Here is a 19,905-nt window from a genome sequence, read left to right as displayed (position 1 = left end):
CAGCAGCAGGGCAGGTACAACATAGAGTTTGCTAAGTTCCTTTAGCGACAGCAGCAGCAGTAGTAGTAGGCTCTAGAGCACCCTGACACTTTACCACTATAGGCTTGGGTGCCTACTCTCTCTCGGCCACATCCCAGTGCTGCAGACGAGTATGCTTCAGACTAGTGGAGTGACCTCACGGGTAGTTTCTATGACCCGTCTGGTGTGGGTGGTTTTTGTCTAGCCGGTGCTACATGCTCAGATGATGAGGATGTTGATAGAGATGAAGATGATGATGAGTGATCACAGAGTTTAGAGACAGCTTGCAGCCCCTTTGTCCTTAGTTTGTCATTGTTGGATCTTTATGGTGATAGATGACAAAGGGGGAGAGAGACTGGTTAAAGCTTCAGGGATACTTGTTTCATTTGCTTATCTTTGTAATTAAAGATATGTACTGTAGGTTGTAGTTTTTGTTTTTTGAGCTTCATTGATGTATCTTGGATTTGAGATAGATTGTATCCTATGAGAGATGAGACTCATTTATGCTTTATCTATGTATCTCTTGAGACATGATCTTTATTTATATATTAGTGGCTTGTGGACTTGAAAAAATGTGTAATGAGTGCTATGTGTGACATACATGTGTTGTATTTATTTCCATAAGAACCATACATGCTAGAATGAAAATATTTGAGGTGATGCCTTTATATTTATTCTTGTGTATATATCTTGTCATATGCATCACGGTTTTACCTTGTCACACACACATGCACTCCACGGATGCAATGATTTAGGGGAAGTCTCCTATATGTTTTAGTATGTGCAATTGACATTTGAGGTCATTTCATGAATTCTAATCACAAGCACATATTAAGGGGGAGCCTCTCATCAATCATTGAACCCAAAAGTTTAAATGTTTATATTCTTTTGTAAGCTTTAATCAAGTTGTCATCAATCACCAAAAAGAGGGAGATTGAAAGTGCATCTAGCCCTTTAGTGGGTTTTGGATGGTTGAATGACAACGTGATTAAAGGTCTAACCTATTTGCTAAGTGTGGACAGGTAATAGGTTATCTCACAGATACTTAATGAAAGCCAAAATGATGCGTTGTTGTATAAAACAATCTAGTTTAAGCACAAGACAACAATGCAAATGGAATTCATGCAAAGGCTTATTTATTGTGGGATTTCCATGTTCTATGTGAAAGCAAGCTCGTAAGAATTAATTAATGAGACATGAGAGATTGCATATGGAATGGTCTCATATTTGAAGCTTGCTAAATTGAAATAAAAAAGGTAACAATACAAATGAATGGTTGATTCAACACAAGATGTGACTTGATGGCTTGAGATGGTGAAAGATAGCAAGGAAAGGCTTTGAGGTACTAAGCAAGGGTGAAAGGCAAGCGACGGCTTGGCGGCTAAAGAACCTAGCTAGGGTGAAGAAGGAAGTACTTGCATTTAGTTGAGGTACTAATTAAGCTACGATGGTCATATTGATGTGGAGGATCAAATCTATATTGGACAAAGTGTTTGAAGTGACTTGATGCATTTGGAGTTGTTCATATTTGATGAATGGAATCAAGTCATGTGCTCAAGATGGCTATGCTCAAGTGACAAGATCAATATCAATATGTTGGCACCCTTACTTGATGAAGATTGAAAGAGACGGCATTAATTCATAAGAGGTCAACTCAAACACTATAAATTCGTTTTTCCTTTAATCTAGAGTTTAATAGGTATGTCATACTATTAAGAGGGATGCATCATGTTGATAGATAATGTTTCATAAGTGCTCAAGCCAACCCATGTGAGTTTTGAGTATTTGAGAGACAAAAGAGCTAACTGATTTCTTGCTGGTTTAGCAATACCGAATGTGTCCGGTATTCATAACGGACATGTCTGGTATTTGCCTAGCAATGGTAAAATTGTTGTTCTCAGGTTGGTTCGTCGGGAGTTCCAACATAAGTCGGGAGTTCCGACGGTCGGGAGTTCCGACAATGGTCGGAAGTTTTGATGTCTCACGCTTTAACTGACTTGGAGAGTTCACTATGGTATTCATACCGGACGTGTCCGATATGGATGACCAGAGGCCAACGGCTAGTTTTCAATTGCCTTGAGAGTCGGGAGTTCTGACGTAAGTTGGGAGTTCTGACGGTCGGAAGCTCCAGCATGAGTCGGGAGTTCCGACAACTCACAAACTCCAACTCAGTTACTTAGTTTTCAAATATGGTGAGGGTCGGGAGTTCCGGTATTCATCGGGAGTTCCGACGCCTCGCATTGGCACTGTAACTTAATTACCGTTGGCGCAGTGTAAGTCATACCAGACGTGTCCGGTATCCAGTATGGCAACGGCTATAAAATGGCTAGTTTTTCCAAGGAGGCTACAAATACCCCCAAGTCTCCACCTTTGGAGGCTGCTGATTCTGCTGATATACACACATGTTTTTGAGCTTGCCAACTCTCCCAACCCTCTCTTAGTGAGTGATTGATAAAATTTGCCAAATCAAATTATGGGTTGAGTGAAATTAAAAAAGAGAGCAATCCAACCACTTGAGCACTTGTGCATATTGTCAATCTCATGATTCGTATTTGTTACTCTTGGACTCTTCGGTCCTAGACAGTTAGACGTCGCCAGAGAGCACCCAAGAGATTGTGGTGTGCCACGGAAAGTTTATAACGGTCGATTCCGCCGCCTCGGAATCAACTAGTGGAAGAAGGAAAAGGAGTTGGAAAAGACTCCGGCTAGAGTGACCTTCGTGGTATCCTTTAGGGATGACCTTCGCTGGGTTGCCCACAGCCCCCTCAACGGAGAGTAGGATTCGAACGAGTCTGAACTTCGGTAAAACAAATATCATGTCTCAATTCGCATTTCATTTGATATTTATGTTGCTCCAGCTCTTATGCAGGCTCTCTGTGTATATTATCATCTCTAGTAGGTGCCTACAGTTTGGTTTGAAGATAGAAATCAAAAGGAGCAAGTTTGGGGCTGATCTGCAGAAATCGTGCATACCGGACACATTCGATTTCATATCGGACACGTCCGGTATTAGAGCTCAGTACTGAAAATATTTATTCTCTGTTCTAACTTTGTGTTGCAGGGTTGTAGCTTTTATATATATTCTTTATACCTTGTTTACTCTGTGGCAAACTTGTGAGGAGTGATACTACACTTAATTTGAAGTTTCTATTTTGGAAACTCTCTTTACTAATTGTTTTCGTATTTAAAGGTGTTAATTTTTAGAAACGCCTATTCACCCCCCTCTAGGCGGCATCCTAGGTCCTTTTTAGTTGATGGTGGATGATCTAAAGATACATATACTAACTTTTGGTTATATTTTACCCAGATAAGCCTCGGTGCATAACCCCTACTCTTCTGCAGTTTAAATTATTATTGTGCATTAAGTTTTAAGGAGTTGGTTGAAACCCACTTTCATATATATATGTATATAATATATATATCTTTATCCTATGAGTCTTACTAGTATGATAGGATCGTGTAGATTGCTATGCTACAGGACTCCGGTCGAAGTCGAGTGATTGTCTGTCACTCGCGAGATATAGGAAAATATATTACTGTATTATTATCACTTGGAAAATATAAATGGTGGAAATGATAAATTGTGACCGGGCAGGGATATGGTTTGGGTATTAGCGAGTGTAAGGGGTTGTGTCGCCGCGGACACAGGGCATAGCTTGGTTACACTGCTTTCCCTGTCTGTGTCGGTTAAGGACCGGTCGTTGCATAAGCCATCGAGGCAAGTCACAGACTTATTATCCCGAGCACATACTTGGGTATGGGCGTTTGGAAGACTTGTTGCTCTCTTATCGTAGGTTCTGGCTCTTTCCGGACCGACTGTCAGTTTTTTTTGTGGAGGAGGTCCTTGCACCGCACTGAGTCCAGGACTCAGGGGCGGGGGCTTGGAATCCCAGTTTGAACGGAGACCTAGGACCCCAGGACAGGAGGGTGATGGGTTGGTCTTGTTTATGCCTTGAGTATAAGCGGGGCGTGTGTTTTTGGGGTACCTAGCTGGGGGCATTGATTCGGGAATCACCGGGCAATCCGGTATAGCTTGTTTTATGCCTAGCACCGTAGTAAGAACTGAAGATAAAAGATAGTAGATAGAAAAAGGAAATCTGATTGCTTACCATCTGCTTGAAAATAGCATAGGTGCTTACATAGAATGGTTAGTTAATGAACCAATATGGCTAATAATAAAAATCGAATATAAGGACGCACGCTTAGTAATACTTCCTGCAATTGCAATAAACCCACAAGCCAGATAGCCTTGCATATCCTTGGAGTCTTTTCTTTTCTCCTGTCAGGTAAGTCTTGCTGAGTACAATTGAGTACTCAGGGTTTTATTCCCATGTTGCAGGTGACAGGTGGATGCTAGAGTTGTCCCTTGTGTGTGGATACCTTCTGGTGGGCTCAGCGAGGATTCCTTTACGCTGTGATCGTAGTTGTTATTTATAACTCTCACCAAATGCTTTTATAAATGAAAGCTTCATAATCGGTCGTCGTAGTTTATATATCAATGTCATGATTAGATATTTATTTCCGCTGTAATTCTGATCACATGTTTATATTCCGTTGTTCAATTAAATTATTTATAACTCTAATAATATGATTATATTCCGCTGTTATAATAATAAATATTATACTCTGATGTTGTATTAAAAGTGATGTAAGAAATGGTTAAGAATGATGTAAGCTTATTTCTCTCATTTGTAATCTTGATGGAAAAATATGGATTTTCAGGTTCTCCCCTAGGGTGTGCCTGACAGAACTGCGTAATTTTGTATTCTCCCTTGAGTGCTTAGTGTCTAATGGAAGACGAGCGCTCCTGAGAGGCATTAGATTAGGCGGTTCTGCCACAATGGAGTCCTAAGCCAAACTAATAATATGAGGAGAGATAGAGGAAGACCGAAATTGATATAGAGGAGGCAATAAAAAGATATTTGAAAGCTTAAGATATACCTAGAGATCTATATTTTAATATGAGTACTTGAAAAGCAGCTATTGAAGTGCCTAAACCGTGACTTGGAGCTCTTGGTGGGTTTAAACTCTAGCTTACCCCAACTTGCTTGGTACTAAAATGTTATGTTATTGTTGTATTCTTTTTTATTAAGTATAATTGATCCTAAACTATCACGAAAATCCAATTTACCTCCCGTGTGGCTGATGTGGTACTACGAAAACCCAAAAAGTTAAGGGCCTAAATATCCAATTTTCCAATTGAAGGAGACAAATTGAAGTTGCACAATATAGTTAGAGAAAAGTAAACGAGCCAACCTGAGCAAACGTCCAGCCCTAGATGCAACGATTTGGTTGCAAGGAAAGCCCACCACCGCGACAGCCACAAACATAGCATGTACACTGTTATTCAAGTTGAAATTCGATTGCAATTGTCACAGAATTATTCGGAAAAGGCAGTAGCATTCTGCAACAATTAATCGTTTGTTCCACTCCTCTGGATTATTTACCGGAACCCAACAGCAAAACAACCCATACAGGCAGCAGTGCAGCACAGATTCAAAAAAAGCACGTAGCACCTAGTATCCCGCTGTACACTGGTTTTGTAAACAGCATAAGAATACATCTCTACAGTCCGAAATCCATCCCATAACTACACAGGCCAAAGTTGAACCACAAGTGGCCGAGAACACCCTTCAAACTAATCAATCTTGACGTTCGAGTACAGGAGGGTATCCCTGGTAAGTGGCATGTTCATAAGCAAGCAAATCTGCATAGATAGCACAGCAGTTTAGGGTATGGACAGCCAAGACAAAATAATATTAATGCAGGAGGGTATGTGAGGAGTTGTTATGCTCACCCCTATGAGAGTTGAAACAAGCAGGATGATCCCTGTAATCCATGCCAAACTCTTTCGAACAAGTGCCACAGAGGCTTCTTTTGTCTTGCTTGCTTCTTCTAGCTGTCTTGAAATGTGCAGTGAAGAAGGTGCGTCGATTATGGATCCTAAGGATGATGAAGACTCCTTTGCGGATATTATCAGCCCAACAATTTTCCCTATTTATTTCGTTGTCACAGCCAAAAACAGATTGTCGTCAGTGTATATGTTATCTCATATTGAATAAAAGGTGCATTAATTTGCAAAAGGTAACAACTGCAATGTTTGAAACAAGGGACTATAAGTTTAAATCCAACTTCATTAGAGACGGATTCTCTGTAGGAAGGACCAATCCCATCTCTGTACAATTCCAAACAAGACACAAGATATGTATGAAGCAACAACAATTTCAAACCTATCGAATGCTATAGTTCTTAATTCATTCAATAGAATAGAGAACAGAACATAACCTACAGTTGCAAAAATAAAAGAAAAATAAAAGAAAAAAAGGCTCGATTGTGAGTAGCACATAAGAGTTGACTACTGGACATTCACAAGAGAGGAAAAGCTTATGTTTCATGTCATATTCGATGGAATTGGTAAACTACCTTTGTATGCTTCATGTAGGGACTGGAATGATTTGGTGACAGCTCTCTGAACTATTTTGGTTGCCTGCATAACAATTTCAGTGGAACCATATTCATTCTCCAGAGCCTACAAAAACCATCAAATTGGTGAGTGCATATCAGTACTAACATAAAGAAATCATATTACAGACTAGAGACACATATTTACATGTTAGTGTACATCAAGGACACAATGGAATTAGATCAGGGGTGGAGTAAACAGGGACAGTGCCAAGGCTTCAGATTAGCCTTTGGTACTCATATAATAGAAATCAGTCACCCAGTTTCAAAATTACAAAGTAACTACTTTGTTGTACAATTACCTTTATCCCTGTGAAGTGGCATTCTAGTAGCTCTGCAGGGTTCACGGCACCTGAGAAATCTTCGTGAACCTGGATTGCCCTTTCAGTAGTCTTAAGAAGGGAAGCCAAGCTGGACACAAATTCCATGTCTGCTTCCTGTAAATAAATGTGTTGCAATGAAGACAGGACTTGAGATGTAAAAAAAATGCAAGCACAGTACTTTTGAAAAAATAATAATAACATAAAATGCAGTAAGATATTTTACCCATATACATACTGCTACATATCATTTCATGGTAATAAATTATGGTATCGCTGTAACAGAAAAAAAATGCAATCCAGAGGTGGAGGGGGGCCAGCATGCTAGCTGTGCACTTGTAGGTAGGAAACATATTCAGTTATGCGGGTTCAGCATGGTAGGTAGGAAGCATTTTTGTGTGCAATAGATGGAATGCTGACCTTATCAAGTAGCAAAGTGAGACTGTTTCCACTCTCCAAGGGAATGACTAGTTTGCCGCTAGACTTCTGATAAGATCCCTCCAACCAGTTTGCCTGAAAAATAATTAACTGATTACAATTTTTAAATAGATAGGTTATGCATCGTGCTACATTTCTCTTACTTACCAAGCTGGAAAGTTCATTATCAAGATTATCTGATCGAGAAAGATCTAGAGATTCATCTGAATGAATGACAATTAAATCATCTGTATCTGCAAAGTAAATAATGGATAAAAAGAATATGTCAACAACAGCAAGAACCCAGAAGTGGGGCATCCAAGCAGAGAGAGATGTACAAATCCACAATAAGAAGGTGCTAGGTAGACAGTTAAACCTGAAAACCCTGTATCAGCGCTGTTTGCACCTTCAATCCTGGTCTTGAAAATGTTGTTGCCTTCAGATACGAAGCTACGAGCTGAGGCTGACACACAAGCAGGAAGGGAAATTTAGTTGCTAGATTAGAATGAACAGAAATCTGTAAATACTGATACAAAGCATTCCAGAATAACTGGCATACCATCGGACCCAGCAATTTGCACAAGGAAAACAGCACGTGGTCTATCAAATGGATTAGGACGAAGCACTTTGTTCAACTGAAAATCACAAAATAAAGAGGCATTCTGGCAGTGTAGGGAGACGCATGTTGAGTTTTCCGGGTTCTAGGATGCAGTTTAAATAACCTTCGAAGAAGAAATCGCTGGTAGCGAGGTTGACGGTGCAAAACCAAGCAAGACAGAAACAGCCGCAGAAACTTCATTTAACGACATTGAAGCGTCCTGAAGTAACACGATGATGCCATGTATATTAGCCAGCAAAATATGACGATCACAGAACGGGAGGTCTGTAGTTGTGTATGTCAGACTAAAATACCCAATGGTAACTAGTGCTTAAAAGTAACTAATCTAGCTATCTATAACGCTCAATGTCAAAACAGATCTAAGCAGATTCGTTGGTTCCTCTTTTTTACTCCTCAAAAGAACCTGGTGGTCGCCTTGCTGGTCCCGCAGGTAGCGGTGCGACGCGGCATCGATGAAGACGGCGGAGGCTTCCCCATGACTCTGCGGCTGCTCCTGCCACCACGCGACACGACAGGACAGGAGGTGAGCACCACCGTCAGCGGCAGGTGGAGACACATCGGGAGGGAAAGAGGAAGAAGAAAGTAAGATCTTACCGGAGCAGCAGCAGCCAAGGCAAGAAAGAGGGCAAGGAGGAGGAGGTGGCAGCGGCAGCGAGCCATGGCCACCGACCTTGCTCGAGAACGATCGGATCGACGAGTGGCAACAGCAAAGATTGGATCTTGAATTGGTGAGACGACGAGAAGAGAGGAAACGAGAGGGGATCGGGGAGACACGACGACGCCACCACCACAAGCGTGCTTTGCTGGGCTTTTTACTTGTTGTTATACTTGTAGAACGGGCCACGACCTCGATGCGTGGGAAGGCCCAGTCCAGTATGTTAAAAGAGGCCGGCATTGTTCGTACTCCCTGCGTCCATGAAAGAACACAACTAAGTTTACAGTTGTTTCTTAAAAAAACTAAGTTTACAGTTACACTAAAAAAACTAAGTTTACAGTAAATAGTATTCGCATTTATGTCTTCAAATCATTTTATCACAAAAGTATATTTCATAATTATCTAATGATATTAATTTGTATCTTAAATATTACTCCCTCAGTTTGGAACGGATTTATGCCAAAACGTCTTATAATTTGGAACGAATTTAGTAGTATTTTTTATAAATCTGATCAAACTTTAAAGCATTTGGTTTATCGAAATACAGAGAATCTTTTCTGAACGGCGGATGTTTTTTTGCAGCTGATAAGCCGGCTAATGATGTTTTGTTATGAGAGAAAAATTCTATAACATGGCTGATAAGCCGAGCTGATAAATTCAAGCGAACAGGGCTGAGAGATGAGGTGGAGAAGCAAACCTACCAGCCATACGTACGACACATGTGTCACACTTTTGAATCTCACACAAAATGTACCTAGAAAAATGTGTTTGTTTTTTCTCTCTAACCATAACGATCATATATGAAGTTGTATTTGAATCGGGTTGAATGCAATCCAATGATTCGATGTGAGGAACATATATGTTTTAGATACAAATTAGAGAGTACATATTCTTTCTGCGCAAACTAAGTTCTAATGGAAGTACATGATGACGACATCGACGAGACGAGCAAACAACATTTTTTTCGAAATGAAGAGAGAACAACAGCTTTCGAAATGAAAAGGAGCAAACTTCTCATGGCAAACAATTCAATTCAGTCCCTCTCCTGCTGGAAAAGAATTCAGGTGTTACAACGGAAGCCTAGAATATATATGGGTTTTTAACTCAGATCATGGCATCCACTCCTAGTATAGATAGCTGCATCTATGCCTTCTTAGTATCTGCGATCGATCTTGCTGCCTTGAGGTTCAAAAATACCGCCCTGTGATAGTAAATTCAAACAAAAGTCAAGCACCATTCTGACAAAGCCAATCGGCATGACAATATGCTAATTGCTAAACAAGTAGGCATTACCAGCAGGATGCGACGAAGCTGTGGAAAAGAACTCGGAGCTGGAGCGGCATGTACTCATAGTTGATCCAACTTACAATTGGCCAGAACTGCAAAAAATAATCCGGAAGTCACTAGAAAATAAACCAAAGATTGAAGCATCAATTTCCCAACCGAAAGCAGCATACCCTCCAAGCTGTCAATTGGACAGATGCATAGTCCTTCTTCACCTTGTTTTTTACTTGTCCAAATGGTCTCCCTGGAATTCATGAAAATTGCAAATACTGATTATTTCTCACAACAGAAAACATGTTCAGGTGTTTCTATACTGTGTGATACAATGTGCAGTTGTCTGTCTGGATCCGGTTTTGAAAGAGTAAGGAAATTTGAACAATGGACAGAAACTTGTTTTATTGGGATTGGGATACACAACGAACTTTCCAGTGGAAATTATATATATACCTTCAACCACCAGACCAAAATACATCATAAACATCATGTTGTTCCATGGAGACGCGGTCAGCTGCTCTACTAAGACCTACACATGACAAATGAGCAAAAAAGCGGTACCTTAGTCATGATGGTCCTTCAGGTTAGGACCTTGGAATAAAAAGGTATAGGAAGTTACATTTGAGAAAGTCAGAAAACACGATGGTTCATCCGGAAAGAAAGACAGATACATACCTTTTTGGCTGTAGTTTCTTTTCCTTTCTTTCCCTTGAAAAACCTGTCCATGAGCTTGTGGAGGAAATGTCCAAAGGGTCCCGCGTATGCAAATCCATATAGCTGTTTGACATCGCCAACAAATGAAAATAAGAACCACTGAATCAGAATTGTGGCAGATGCTATTCAAACAGAATTGCTGATATGTAAATTATGACATTTTTTTGGCACTTGGTCCAGTTGATTGAACTAGTGGTCAGAGAGATGCCAATCTACCATCAGGTTAATCTCTGTGCACAGATATGATCTCATATTCTCACATACTTGGATAATATGAAAGTTTCTTTACACAAGAAAGATACATGACCTAATATACAGGGGGTTGGGGCGGGGGCGGGGATTACTAAATTTGTGTGTGTCGCTGAGCCACAGACTAGCAGGTCACGGCTAAGCTTGATTCTCTGATGTCGAGCAAGGTCTGTCAGTGAGTGAAAATGGAAGTCTAGTTGTTGGTGATCCGTGGATGTATGCAGTAGAAGTTGCTATCAGCCTATATATTTCACATATTGTACTTATCTTTTGGTTTGTAGTGTAATAACCAATCATGTGGATTTTCCAACCCACTAGCAGGCCTACATCAATCATGTGGATTCGCCCGTAACGAAGTAAAGAAAAAACGTATTTTTTGTGTTGAGGGGCCACTCTGACCGTGCTGCTCCAGCTAGGCATAAATTCCACTAACTGCATACAGCATGATCCAAGCAACAAACCTTGTAAGGTAACGATTGACCTGATGTGATAAATGAAATTCAGATGAAAACTACTGAATCGAGTGAGAACACTGGCCGATCTGGATTTCGGGTAGGCGATAAGCAGTTAATCAAATCAATTAAAGCGAGCGTCTGTTGTACTTGTGTAATTCGCAAAAAAAAAAGAACGCCTAAACTGCTCTGGTATGAGACGCAAAGGAAAGGAAAGGAAGAATAGCGCACCGCGATGAGGAGGAGCCTCCTGAGTTGGAGCTTGGAGGCGCCGGAGATCTTCTGGGCGACGGCGTCGCTGCAGCCGGCCAGGACGCCGGAGGTGATGGCCTTGGTGCGCAGCGGGTGCGCCTGCAGCTGCCTCATGTAGGCCTGCCCCGCCATCGCCGCCACCTCAGACATCTTGGATGAATTCGATCAGAGCTCCCCTCCTCCCTCCTCTAGTCGTGTAGACTGGAGAGGCGATGGAGCAAGTCAACTGGAGAAAAGAAGCCAAGAAAAGGAACAGATAGTGGGGGATGCTGCGAACCAGTGAGAGATCTTGACTAGTACTAAGGCCCCGTTTAGTTTACCCCAAAAGCTAATTTTTTTTTTTTTCCAGTACCCGTCACATCAAATCTTGCGGTACATATATGGAGTACTAAATATAGACGAAAAAAAAACTAATTACACAGTTGGACGAGAAATCGCGAGACAAAACTTTTAAACCTAATTAGTCTATAATTAGACATTAATTACCAAATAAAAACGAAAATGCTACCGTACCCAAAACCCAAAAAATTTTGGATCTAAATGGGCCTAATCCAATAGGCACATTTAATCACTGATTTTGACAGGCAGTGCTGCTGTTGACAGCACATTTAATAAGAACATTTTGTTGGGTAGGAGGACTAGTAGTACCGTAGTTGGTGAGTAGTTAATTACCATTGAATTACGAGAGCAGTCAGCAGAGGGAAGTATCGGTCCAATGGATTACCAGCGCTCTTCTTCCCCAATTCCCCGGCAGCAGCCGAGGGGAGTATCGATCCAATAATCTTTTCGACTTGACTTTTCTTTTGTGACCGATTCTTCACCTGATTTTTCTAAGGATAACAATTTCCTTTGTTACACTTCGATAAATTCGTTTAGTAATGCGCTGGGCCACGTCATGATGAAGGATTTTAATGCTATACCACCGTTCCAAATTACATTTCACTTTGGCTTTTGTCATAACCCAAACTTTTTTAGTTTTAATTGATTTTATTTATTGAAAAACACACTAACATCTATCATATCAAGTTACTTTCATTAAATTCTTCACCAAAACTAACGTAAAATTAATTTAGAATAGTGAAATATATAGAAAATTTCTTGACAAATTCCTTTGGAATAAAGGATTGACCTCCCACTAATTCTATGAAATTTCACGAAAGTTTTGTTGTGGGGCATAAAACAAATGTGGTATTAATGAGTTCTAGGGATGAAATCGAATGCCATCTCCCGTTTTCACTTTTACATTTTATTACATAAACGAAATCGAAATCAGGAACGCCAAAAAGGAAACGAAAATGAGAATCACCGAAAACAGATCAATTCGAGCGGAAACGTGTCGACAATGGTCGAATAAAAAAGACAATATGAACGTCAACACATAGAACAAACAAAACATGACTTCACATACTAACCTAACAACCTAGCATGACAACACTACAAACAAATAAATAGTTTTAACTCATACCATAAGGTTCATAAGATGATAAAGTATAAGAGTGCAAAACCATAAGCCCATAACATAACAAGTCAACCACCAGTCTACCATGGTGGTAATGATCATGCGCCCATGATCATAGCTTTTAGTTTTGGTGATTTAGATGGCAACACAAATTTAGGACTAACATGTGCGCTAAAAATGTGTTAGACATGTTGTCATATGTCCTAGGGATGCAAGGTTCAAGTTTGATCAAGATCCAAATTGAAACGGAGAAGAAACGACAAAAGGTTCCTCGACGAAATATGCACTGGATCACTTGATCGGGGCCATTAGGCTCATCGAATCATACGGTGGAGTCTTGTAAGCCGACTAGGAAAATTGTGTCCACTAGATGGTATGGTGAAGAAGAAAATCACCCAATGGATCATCCGGTACACATCAAAGAGCCAGAACAGTTGAAGACCTAAAAGATCAAGGCCACGGGATGATACGGTGTAGCACAGCAATCCGATGGATCATCTGGTGAAGACCAAAGCCATGCCAATTTGAGACCAATGGTCAAATATCTCGTGAAATGATATGCTGGACAACAAAAGGGTAGTTGAAAGCTCTAGTTTAGTTTTGATGAATTGATGAAACTCTAAGTGCTAACCCAGTTTATCAAAGTGATTATGAGATAGGTAGCACATTCCAAGTGGTGAAGCAAATGAAGATCATGACATGATGATAGTGATGCCATGGTAATGATCAAGTGCTTGGACTTGAAAAGAAGAAAGAGAAAAATAAAAGGCTCAAGGCAAAGGTATAAGTGGTAGGAGCCATTTTATTTTGGTGATCTAGACACTTAGTGAGTGTGATCACATTTAGGATCGATAGCCGTACTATTAAGAGGGGTGAAACTCGTATCGAAATGCGGTTATCAAAGTGCCACTAGATACTCTAACACATTGCATATGCATTTAGGATCTAGTGGAGTGCTAACACCCTTGAAAATGTTTGTGAAAATATGCTAGCACATGTGCACAAGGTGATACACTTGGTGGTTGGCACATTTAAGCAAGGGTGAAGAAGATAGAGTTAAAAAGAAGTTAGTCACGCTGGTCACGCAGTGACCGGACGCTGGGGTCCTGCGTCCGGTCAGTGGAAGCAGTGAAGACGCTGGTGTCGGTCTTTGACCGGACGCTGGGTCACTTACTGACCAGACGCTGATGGGGTGCATCCGGTCCTATAGACATGGCAGCACACAGTGAAGAGGGTGACTGACCGGACGCTGGATGAGTCCGATCAAGGGTGACCGGATACGTCCGATCATGAAATTTTGTCTTTGGATGCTTACTGGAAACGACCGGATGTTGGGGTCCTGCGTTCGGTCGATCTGACCGGAGCATCCGGTCACCCCGTGTTGTGCCCAGTGAAGGGGTACAATGGCTTTATTCATGGGGGCTCTCTATTTAATCCCCATGGCTAGCTCTAGCTCACTCTCTTGGCCATTTGTATTGACATAGCAACCTTGTGAGCTTAGCCAAAGCCCTCACACTCATCTCCATCATTTATTCATCATCTTTGTGAGATTGAGAGAGAATCCAAGTGCATTGCTTGAGTGTTTGTATCTAGAGGCACTTGGTGTTCGTGTTTTGCTATGGGATTCGCTTGTTACTCTTGGTGGTTGCCGCCACCTAGATGGCTTGGAGCAGCAAGGATCGTTGAGCGGAGGTTGATGATTATCTCTGGCTCCGACCGTGGTGATTATGAGGGGTTCTTGACCTTTCCCCGGTGGAGAGCCAAAAGGTACTCTAGTGGATTTCTCGTGGCTTGTGTGATCCTCATCTTGTGTTGGTTCTGCGGCACCCTATTGAGGGTTTGGCGTATGATGCCAATTAGCGCGTGAACCTCTAAGTGAGTGAATCGCCACAACAAGGACTAGCTTGCCTATAAGCAAGTGAACCTCGGTAAAAATCTTTGTGTCATCATTTGATTCTGAGGTGATTGGTCTTCATTGGTATTCATTCTTGTGATTGATTGGCTCCTTCCTCGATACGGCAGTATAACCATCTTGCTCACTCTCTTTATATTACCGCAAACTAGTTGTCAAGCTATTTAGTGTAGCTAGTTGTAAGAGCTTGTTAGTTTGGTTAGTGTGGCTCTTTAGTTAGCATTTGAGAGCGCACTAACTTAGTATAGTGATATAGCCATTGTGTGGATAGAAACTATATAAAGTAGAATTGTGGTAGGTAGCTTGCATTTTTAGTAGGCTAGCGCAACACTTGCTTCGCCTTATAATTATCTAACTTGTTTGTTAAGTGTTGTTGTTAAAATTTTTAATAGGCTATTCACCCCCCCCCTCTAGCCATTAGGACCTTTCAAGTGGTATCAGAGCCGAGCTCACCGTGATTTGAGGCTTAACAACCTTCGGTATAAAATGTCTTAAATCAACAACACTAAGAAGCCACCCCAATTTGATGGCTCCAACTATCCCTATTAGAAGGCTAAGATGACAACATATATCAAGTCAATCAATAGAAAGATTTGGAAGGTGGTAGAGACAAAGATTGAGATTGAAGATGAAGAGGCTCCCACCGCCGTCGAAGAAATGCTACTCCAAAATAATGACATTGCTCTTAGTGCCATCCATGATGCTTTGGATGAGAGAACTTTTGAGCAAATCAAGAACATTGAGAGAGCTCATGAGGCGTGGAAGAAATTAGAGAAATCATTTGAGGGCACTCAAGCCGTGAAGGGTGCAAAGGCATACATTCTCAAAGAGAAGCTTGCAAGCTTTAAGATGGAGGATGAGAGTGTGCTGGACATATTCCATAGGCTTCAAGTACTTATTAATGATCTCAAAGCACTTGGAGAAGAGGTGAAGGATAAGGACTTCTCCCACAAGTTCTTGAAATGCTTACCTTCAAGACTTGGCACATTGGTCACTATTCTAGTGAGGAGTGGTTTAGACACCATGACACCAAACCAAGTGTTGAGAGATATAATGACTGATGATACATATAGAGATGATGATGAGAAGGAAGAAAAGAAGGAGAAGAAAGATGAGAAGAGGGATGAGAAGAAGAAGAGTGTGGCATTCAAGGCCACATCATCCAAGGGCAAGACAAAGCAAGATACATCAAGTGAAGATGATGGCTCATGGGATGATGATGATGAGAAGATGCCTCTCTTTGTCAAGAGATTTGGTAAGTTTATGATGAAGAAAGGCTATCGTGCTAGAAGGAATAAATCTTCATCCAAGAACAAGGATGAGTTAAGAAGGTGCTTCAATTGTAGAAGCAAAGATCATCTAGTTGCTCAATGTCCATACAATAGTGACAAAGATGATGACAAGAAGGAAAAGAAAGAGAAGAAGGACAAGATGACCTTCAAGAAGAAGAAGGGTGGTTCATATGTGGTCACTTGGGATAGTGATGCTTCCTCAAGTGATGATGATGAGAGTGATAATGACAAGACCACCAAGAAGAAGGCACTTGCAAGCATTGCTATCAATGAGAAGCATTCCCTCTATGATACTTCATCATGCTTTATGGCTAAGGCCACTAAGATACAAATTTGTGATGATGAAAGTGATGAAGAACATGAAAATGATAGTGATAGTGATGATGATGAACCTACTAAGGATAAACTATTTGACATGCTAGAAGATGCTAAAGAACACTTTAGCATTAAGAGAAGGGAATGTAAAAGCTTGCGTAAGGAACTAAAAGCCCTTAAGCAAGCCTTTGATGAGCTTAATGCATCTCATGAGAGGCTAGATTAAGCCTATGAGAAGCTTAGCAAGGCTCATAAGAAGCTTGAAAAAGCTCATTCCTCTTTGCTTAATGAACAAAATAAAAAGAAGCGTGTTGAGACTTATGATGTAGGCTTAACTTGTGATATAATTGATGAATCATTATCTATGTCTATCATTGTTGCTCTCGCTAACCCTTCTTGTAGTACTTCTACTTTTACCTCATCTAGTAGTGATGGTTTCACTTGTGATGCCTCACTAATGGTTGAGAATGAGAACCTCAAGAAGGAGGTCAATAAGCTCACTCACACCTTGGCTAAGGCCTATGGTGGTGAGGACCGCTTGCTTATATGCTTGGGTAGCCAAAGAGCTTCTCTCTACAAAGAGGGATTGGGCTATATCTCCAAGAAAGGCAGGGCGGCCTTTACTCCTCACAAGACTAGTTTTATGAAAAACAATAGTCGGTTTTGCACTAGTTGCAAGCAAGTTGGTCATATAGAGCAAAAATGCATGAAAAAGAAGCCACAAGCTAATGCATCCTCCATTAACCTTGATTCTTTGTATATACTTACAAAGGGTGTAAATGGTATAAAGGCTAAGTTCATTGGTAAACCATAAATGGGCTCAAAGAAGAAGGTCATTTAGGTACCAAAGAGCTTAGTAACTAACCTTCAAGGACACAAGCAAGTTTGGGTACCTAAAAAGAATTGATCTTTTTTTGTAGGTCAATTACAAAGCCGGAGGAAGGCATTGTGTTCTTGATAGTGGGTGCACTCAACACATGACTAGTAATGCAAGAATGTTCAACTCAATCAATACCAATGGCAATGATGGTTATGATAGTATCACATTTGGTGATAGTATCATATTTGGTGACAATGGCAAAGGCAAGGTCAAAGGGCTTGGTAAGATTGCAATATCCAATGATATGAGCATTTCCAATGTGTTGCTAGTAGAGAGCTTGAATTTCAATTTGCTATCCGTGGCTCAATTATATGATCTTGGATTCAAATGCATATTTGGGGTAGATGATGTAGAGATCATAAGTGTAGATGGCTCTAATTTGATCTTCAAAGGCTTTAGATATGAGAATCTATACTTAGTTGATTTCAATGCTAGTGAAGCTAAATTATCTACATATTTATTCACTAAGTCTAGCATAGGTTGATTATGGCATAGAAGGCTTGGTCATGTTAGAATGAAACAATTGAATAGATTGGTTAAGCATGACTTGGTTAGAGGCTTGAAAGATGTTGTGTTTAAGAAGGATAAGCTTTATAGCTCTTGTCAAGCCGGCAAACAAGTTAGAAACACCCATCCTAAGAAAAGCATGATGAGCACTTGGTGTTTGTGTTTCACTATGGGATTCGCTTGTTACTCTTGGTGGTTGCCGCCACCTAGACGGCTTGGAGCAGCAAGGATCGTCGAGCGAAGGTTGGTGATTGTCTTCGGCTCTGATCGTGGTGATTGTGAGGGGTTCTTGACCTTTCCCCGGCAGAGAGCCAAAAGGTACTCTAGTGGATTTCTCATGGCCTGTGTGATCCTCATCTTGTATTGGTTGTGCGGCATCCTATTGAGGGTTTGGCATGTGATGCCAATTAGCGTGTGAACCTCCAAGTGAGTGAATCTCCACAACGAGGACTAGCTTGTCGGCAAGCAAGTGAACCTCGATAAAAAATCTTTGTGTCATCATTTAATTTCGAGATGATTGATCTTCATTAGTATTCATTTTTGTGATTGATTGGCTCCTTCCTCGACATGGCGGTATAACCATCTTGCTCACTCTCTTTATATTACCGTAAACTAGTTGTCAAGCTCTTTAGTGTAGCTAGTTATGAGAGCTTGTTAGTTTGGTTAGTATGGCTCTTTAGTTAGCATTTGAGAGCATACTAACTTAGTATAGTGATATAGCCATTGTGTGGATAGAAACTATATAAACTAAAATTGTGGTAGGTGGCTTGCATTTTTAGTAGGCTAGCGCAACACTTGCTTCGCCTCATAATTGTCTAACCGGTTTGTTAAATGTTATTGTAGAAATTTTTAATAGGCTACTCATCTTCCTCTAGCCATTAGGACCTTTTAGTAGTTGAGGTGGATGGGGTTATAAATATGGAGTTGCCTCACTTGTTTGAGTGTGTTGAGTGCCCCAAGGCTGTCACAAGTTAGAACAAGTGTTGTTACACTTGATCTAGGGATCCACCCTCTCAAGACATTCAAGATCACATCCAAGGTTAGGATAGATACTATAGTGTACCCTTGTGAGTGTTATGCCTTAAAGCTTGAGAGCTTTGAGTGATAGGGTCGTGTTGCCCTTATATCTTAGCTATCTAGAGCGCTTGAGGTCTTCAATCAAGAACTGAAAGGGAGAAACACACCCTAAAGCACATCAGAGGATAAATGATGACTCTGATCATGTGAGTTTCCTTCATGGTCTACTAAATTAAAGTAGCATTACATGGAGGCTATTTATGGTGGTTGCCCATGCCAATAATTTTGCAAGAGCAAATTCAGTTAAAGTGAAATAGAAATTTCTCTACTAAGGAACTTTTTTGTGCTTCAATTGTCGCTCTAGAATGTCAGACAACTTCAGATTAGACTCGACAAGAGTCTTTTGATTAAGAAGTTTTGTGATTGTTTAACCCTCTCCTTCCAATATTTATATTCATGTGGATGCTCTGTTTGTCAATATGTGTGAAGATATCAGGAGAGACAATTAGCGGTTCACATACTGAAGATGTCAACTTTAACCAATGTAAGTAGTTCCTCTTACATTGCTTCATTATTGTTGTTGTTTATTTGACAATTGATGTACAATATGCAATAGCTAGAAAGGAACAGACTTATCCGTTGAACAAAGAGCTTGCTACTATAACCAACAGCTATCAAGTGAACAAAAATGCAGATGTGTGCATAGACAATGGTGCTACCCCCAAGTGACAAAAAACAACCCTCTTATAGATACACCAATCCTAATCTGTGCTGACTCTATGATGATATTGAGAAACCGAGAATGATTGTACATACTAGTGTTAGCTTATAAAGCATTGTGTTCTTCATGCCATTGCAGGGTGCCCAATGTTCTAGTTAGGTAAGTCCCTGCCTTGATTGGTGACAGTTCTAAGTCCTTTTCGGAATCGACCCTGGACCCAAAGTGCTTGCTTAGAATGAGTCACCTAGACACCCATAGGCATTGGAGGGTCTCTGAAGTGCAATATCCATGTCCTAGTTCTGCATTGCAGATCCACTTCGTGATCTCCACCATCTAAAAGGATTAAGCTCCAATCTAGTGAAGACT

At 40.7% G+C, this 19,905-nt stretch overlaps 2 protein-coding genes across 4 annotated transcripts; both read right to left on the bottom strand.

The window, feature by feature from the left end:
- Positions 1 to 5,361: 5,361 nt before the first annotated feature.
- On the bottom strand, positions 5,362 to 8,645 carry LOC136477092 (uncharacterized). Of its 3 annotated transcripts, none has more exons than XM_066475111.1 (11): positions 8,431 to 8,645; positions 8,240 to 8,329; positions 7,940 to 8,035; positions 7,777 to 7,852; positions 7,594 to 7,680; positions 7,386 to 7,471; positions 7,221 to 7,313; positions 6,783 to 6,917; positions 6,442 to 6,547; positions 5,816 to 6,012; positions 5,362 to 5,725 (listed from the first exon to the last, which is right to left on the bottom strand). In XM_066475111.1, exons 1-11 carry the CDS (start codon positions 8,494 to 8,496, stop codon positions 5,657 to 5,659), a joined length of 1,101 nt encoding a protein of 366 aa, XP_066331208.1. In that variant the 5' UTR covers positions 8,497 to 8,645; the 3' UTR covers positions 5,362 to 5,656. The 3 variants fall into 3 exon arrangements, with proteins under 3 accessions (XP_066331208.1, XP_066331209.1, XP_066331210.1); XM_066475112.1 differs by having other exon boundaries at positions 7,594 to 7,674; XM_066475113.1 differs by having other exon boundaries at positions 8,240 to 8,323.
- An 834-nt stretch (positions 8,646 to 9,479) lies between these two features.
- Positions 9,480 to 11,700, bottom strand: LOC136477091 (peroxisomal membrane protein PMP22-like). The gene is made up of 6 exons (XM_066475110.1): positions 11,416 to 11,700; positions 10,445 to 10,546; positions 10,223 to 10,298; positions 9,949 to 10,019; positions 9,785 to 9,870; positions 9,480 to 9,692 (listed from the first exon to the last, which is right to left on the bottom strand). The coding sequence occupies exons 1-6, from the start codon at positions 11,584 to 11,586 to the stop codon at positions 9,635 to 9,637; spliced, it is 564 nt and encodes a 187-aa protein (XP_066331207.1). The 5' UTR covers positions 11,587 to 11,700; the 3' UTR covers positions 9,480 to 9,634.
- Between the last annotated feature and the right edge of the window lie 8,205 nt (positions 11,701 to 19,905).

Source organism: Miscanthus floridulus, chromosome 8 (assembly GCF_019320115.1).
Source record: "Miscanthus floridulus cultivar M001 chromosome 8, ASM1932011v1, whole genome shotgun sequence".
NCBI lineage: Eukaryota > Viridiplantae > Streptophyta > Magnoliopsida > Poales > Poaceae > Miscanthus > Miscanthus floridulus.
Note: the sequence above shows the minus strand (reverse complement) of the source record. Positions and strands in the feature narration are given on the sequence as shown.

Bases quoted from the DNA above. Each gene is read 5' to 3' on its own strand.
- LOC136477092 (XM_066475111.1), bottom strand. From the start codon at position 8,496: ATGGCTCGCTGCCGCTGCCACCTCCTCCTCCTTGCCCTCTTTCTTGCC. The intron at 8,330-8,430 runs GTAAGATCTTAC...GCGTGGTGGCAG, and splicing joins CCTTGGCTGCTGCTGCTCCG to GAGCAGCCGCAGAGTCATGG. The intron at 6,013-6,441 runs GTAGTTTACCAA...CGAAATAAATAG, and splicing joins CCTACATGAAGCATACAAAG to GGAAAATTGTTGGGCTGATA.
- LOC136477091 (XM_066475110.1), bottom strand. From the start codon at position 11,586: ATGTCTGAGGTGGCGGCGATGGCGGGGCAGGCCTACATGAGGCAGCTG. The intron at 10,547-11,415 runs GTGCGCTATTCT...GATGTCAAACAG, and splicing joins GGAGGCTCCTCCTCATCGCG to CTATATGGATTTGCATACGC. The intron at 9,871-9,948 runs GTATGCTGCTTT...TATTTTTTGCAG, and splicing joins TCCAATTGACAGCTTGGAGG to TTCTGGCCAATTGTAAGTTG.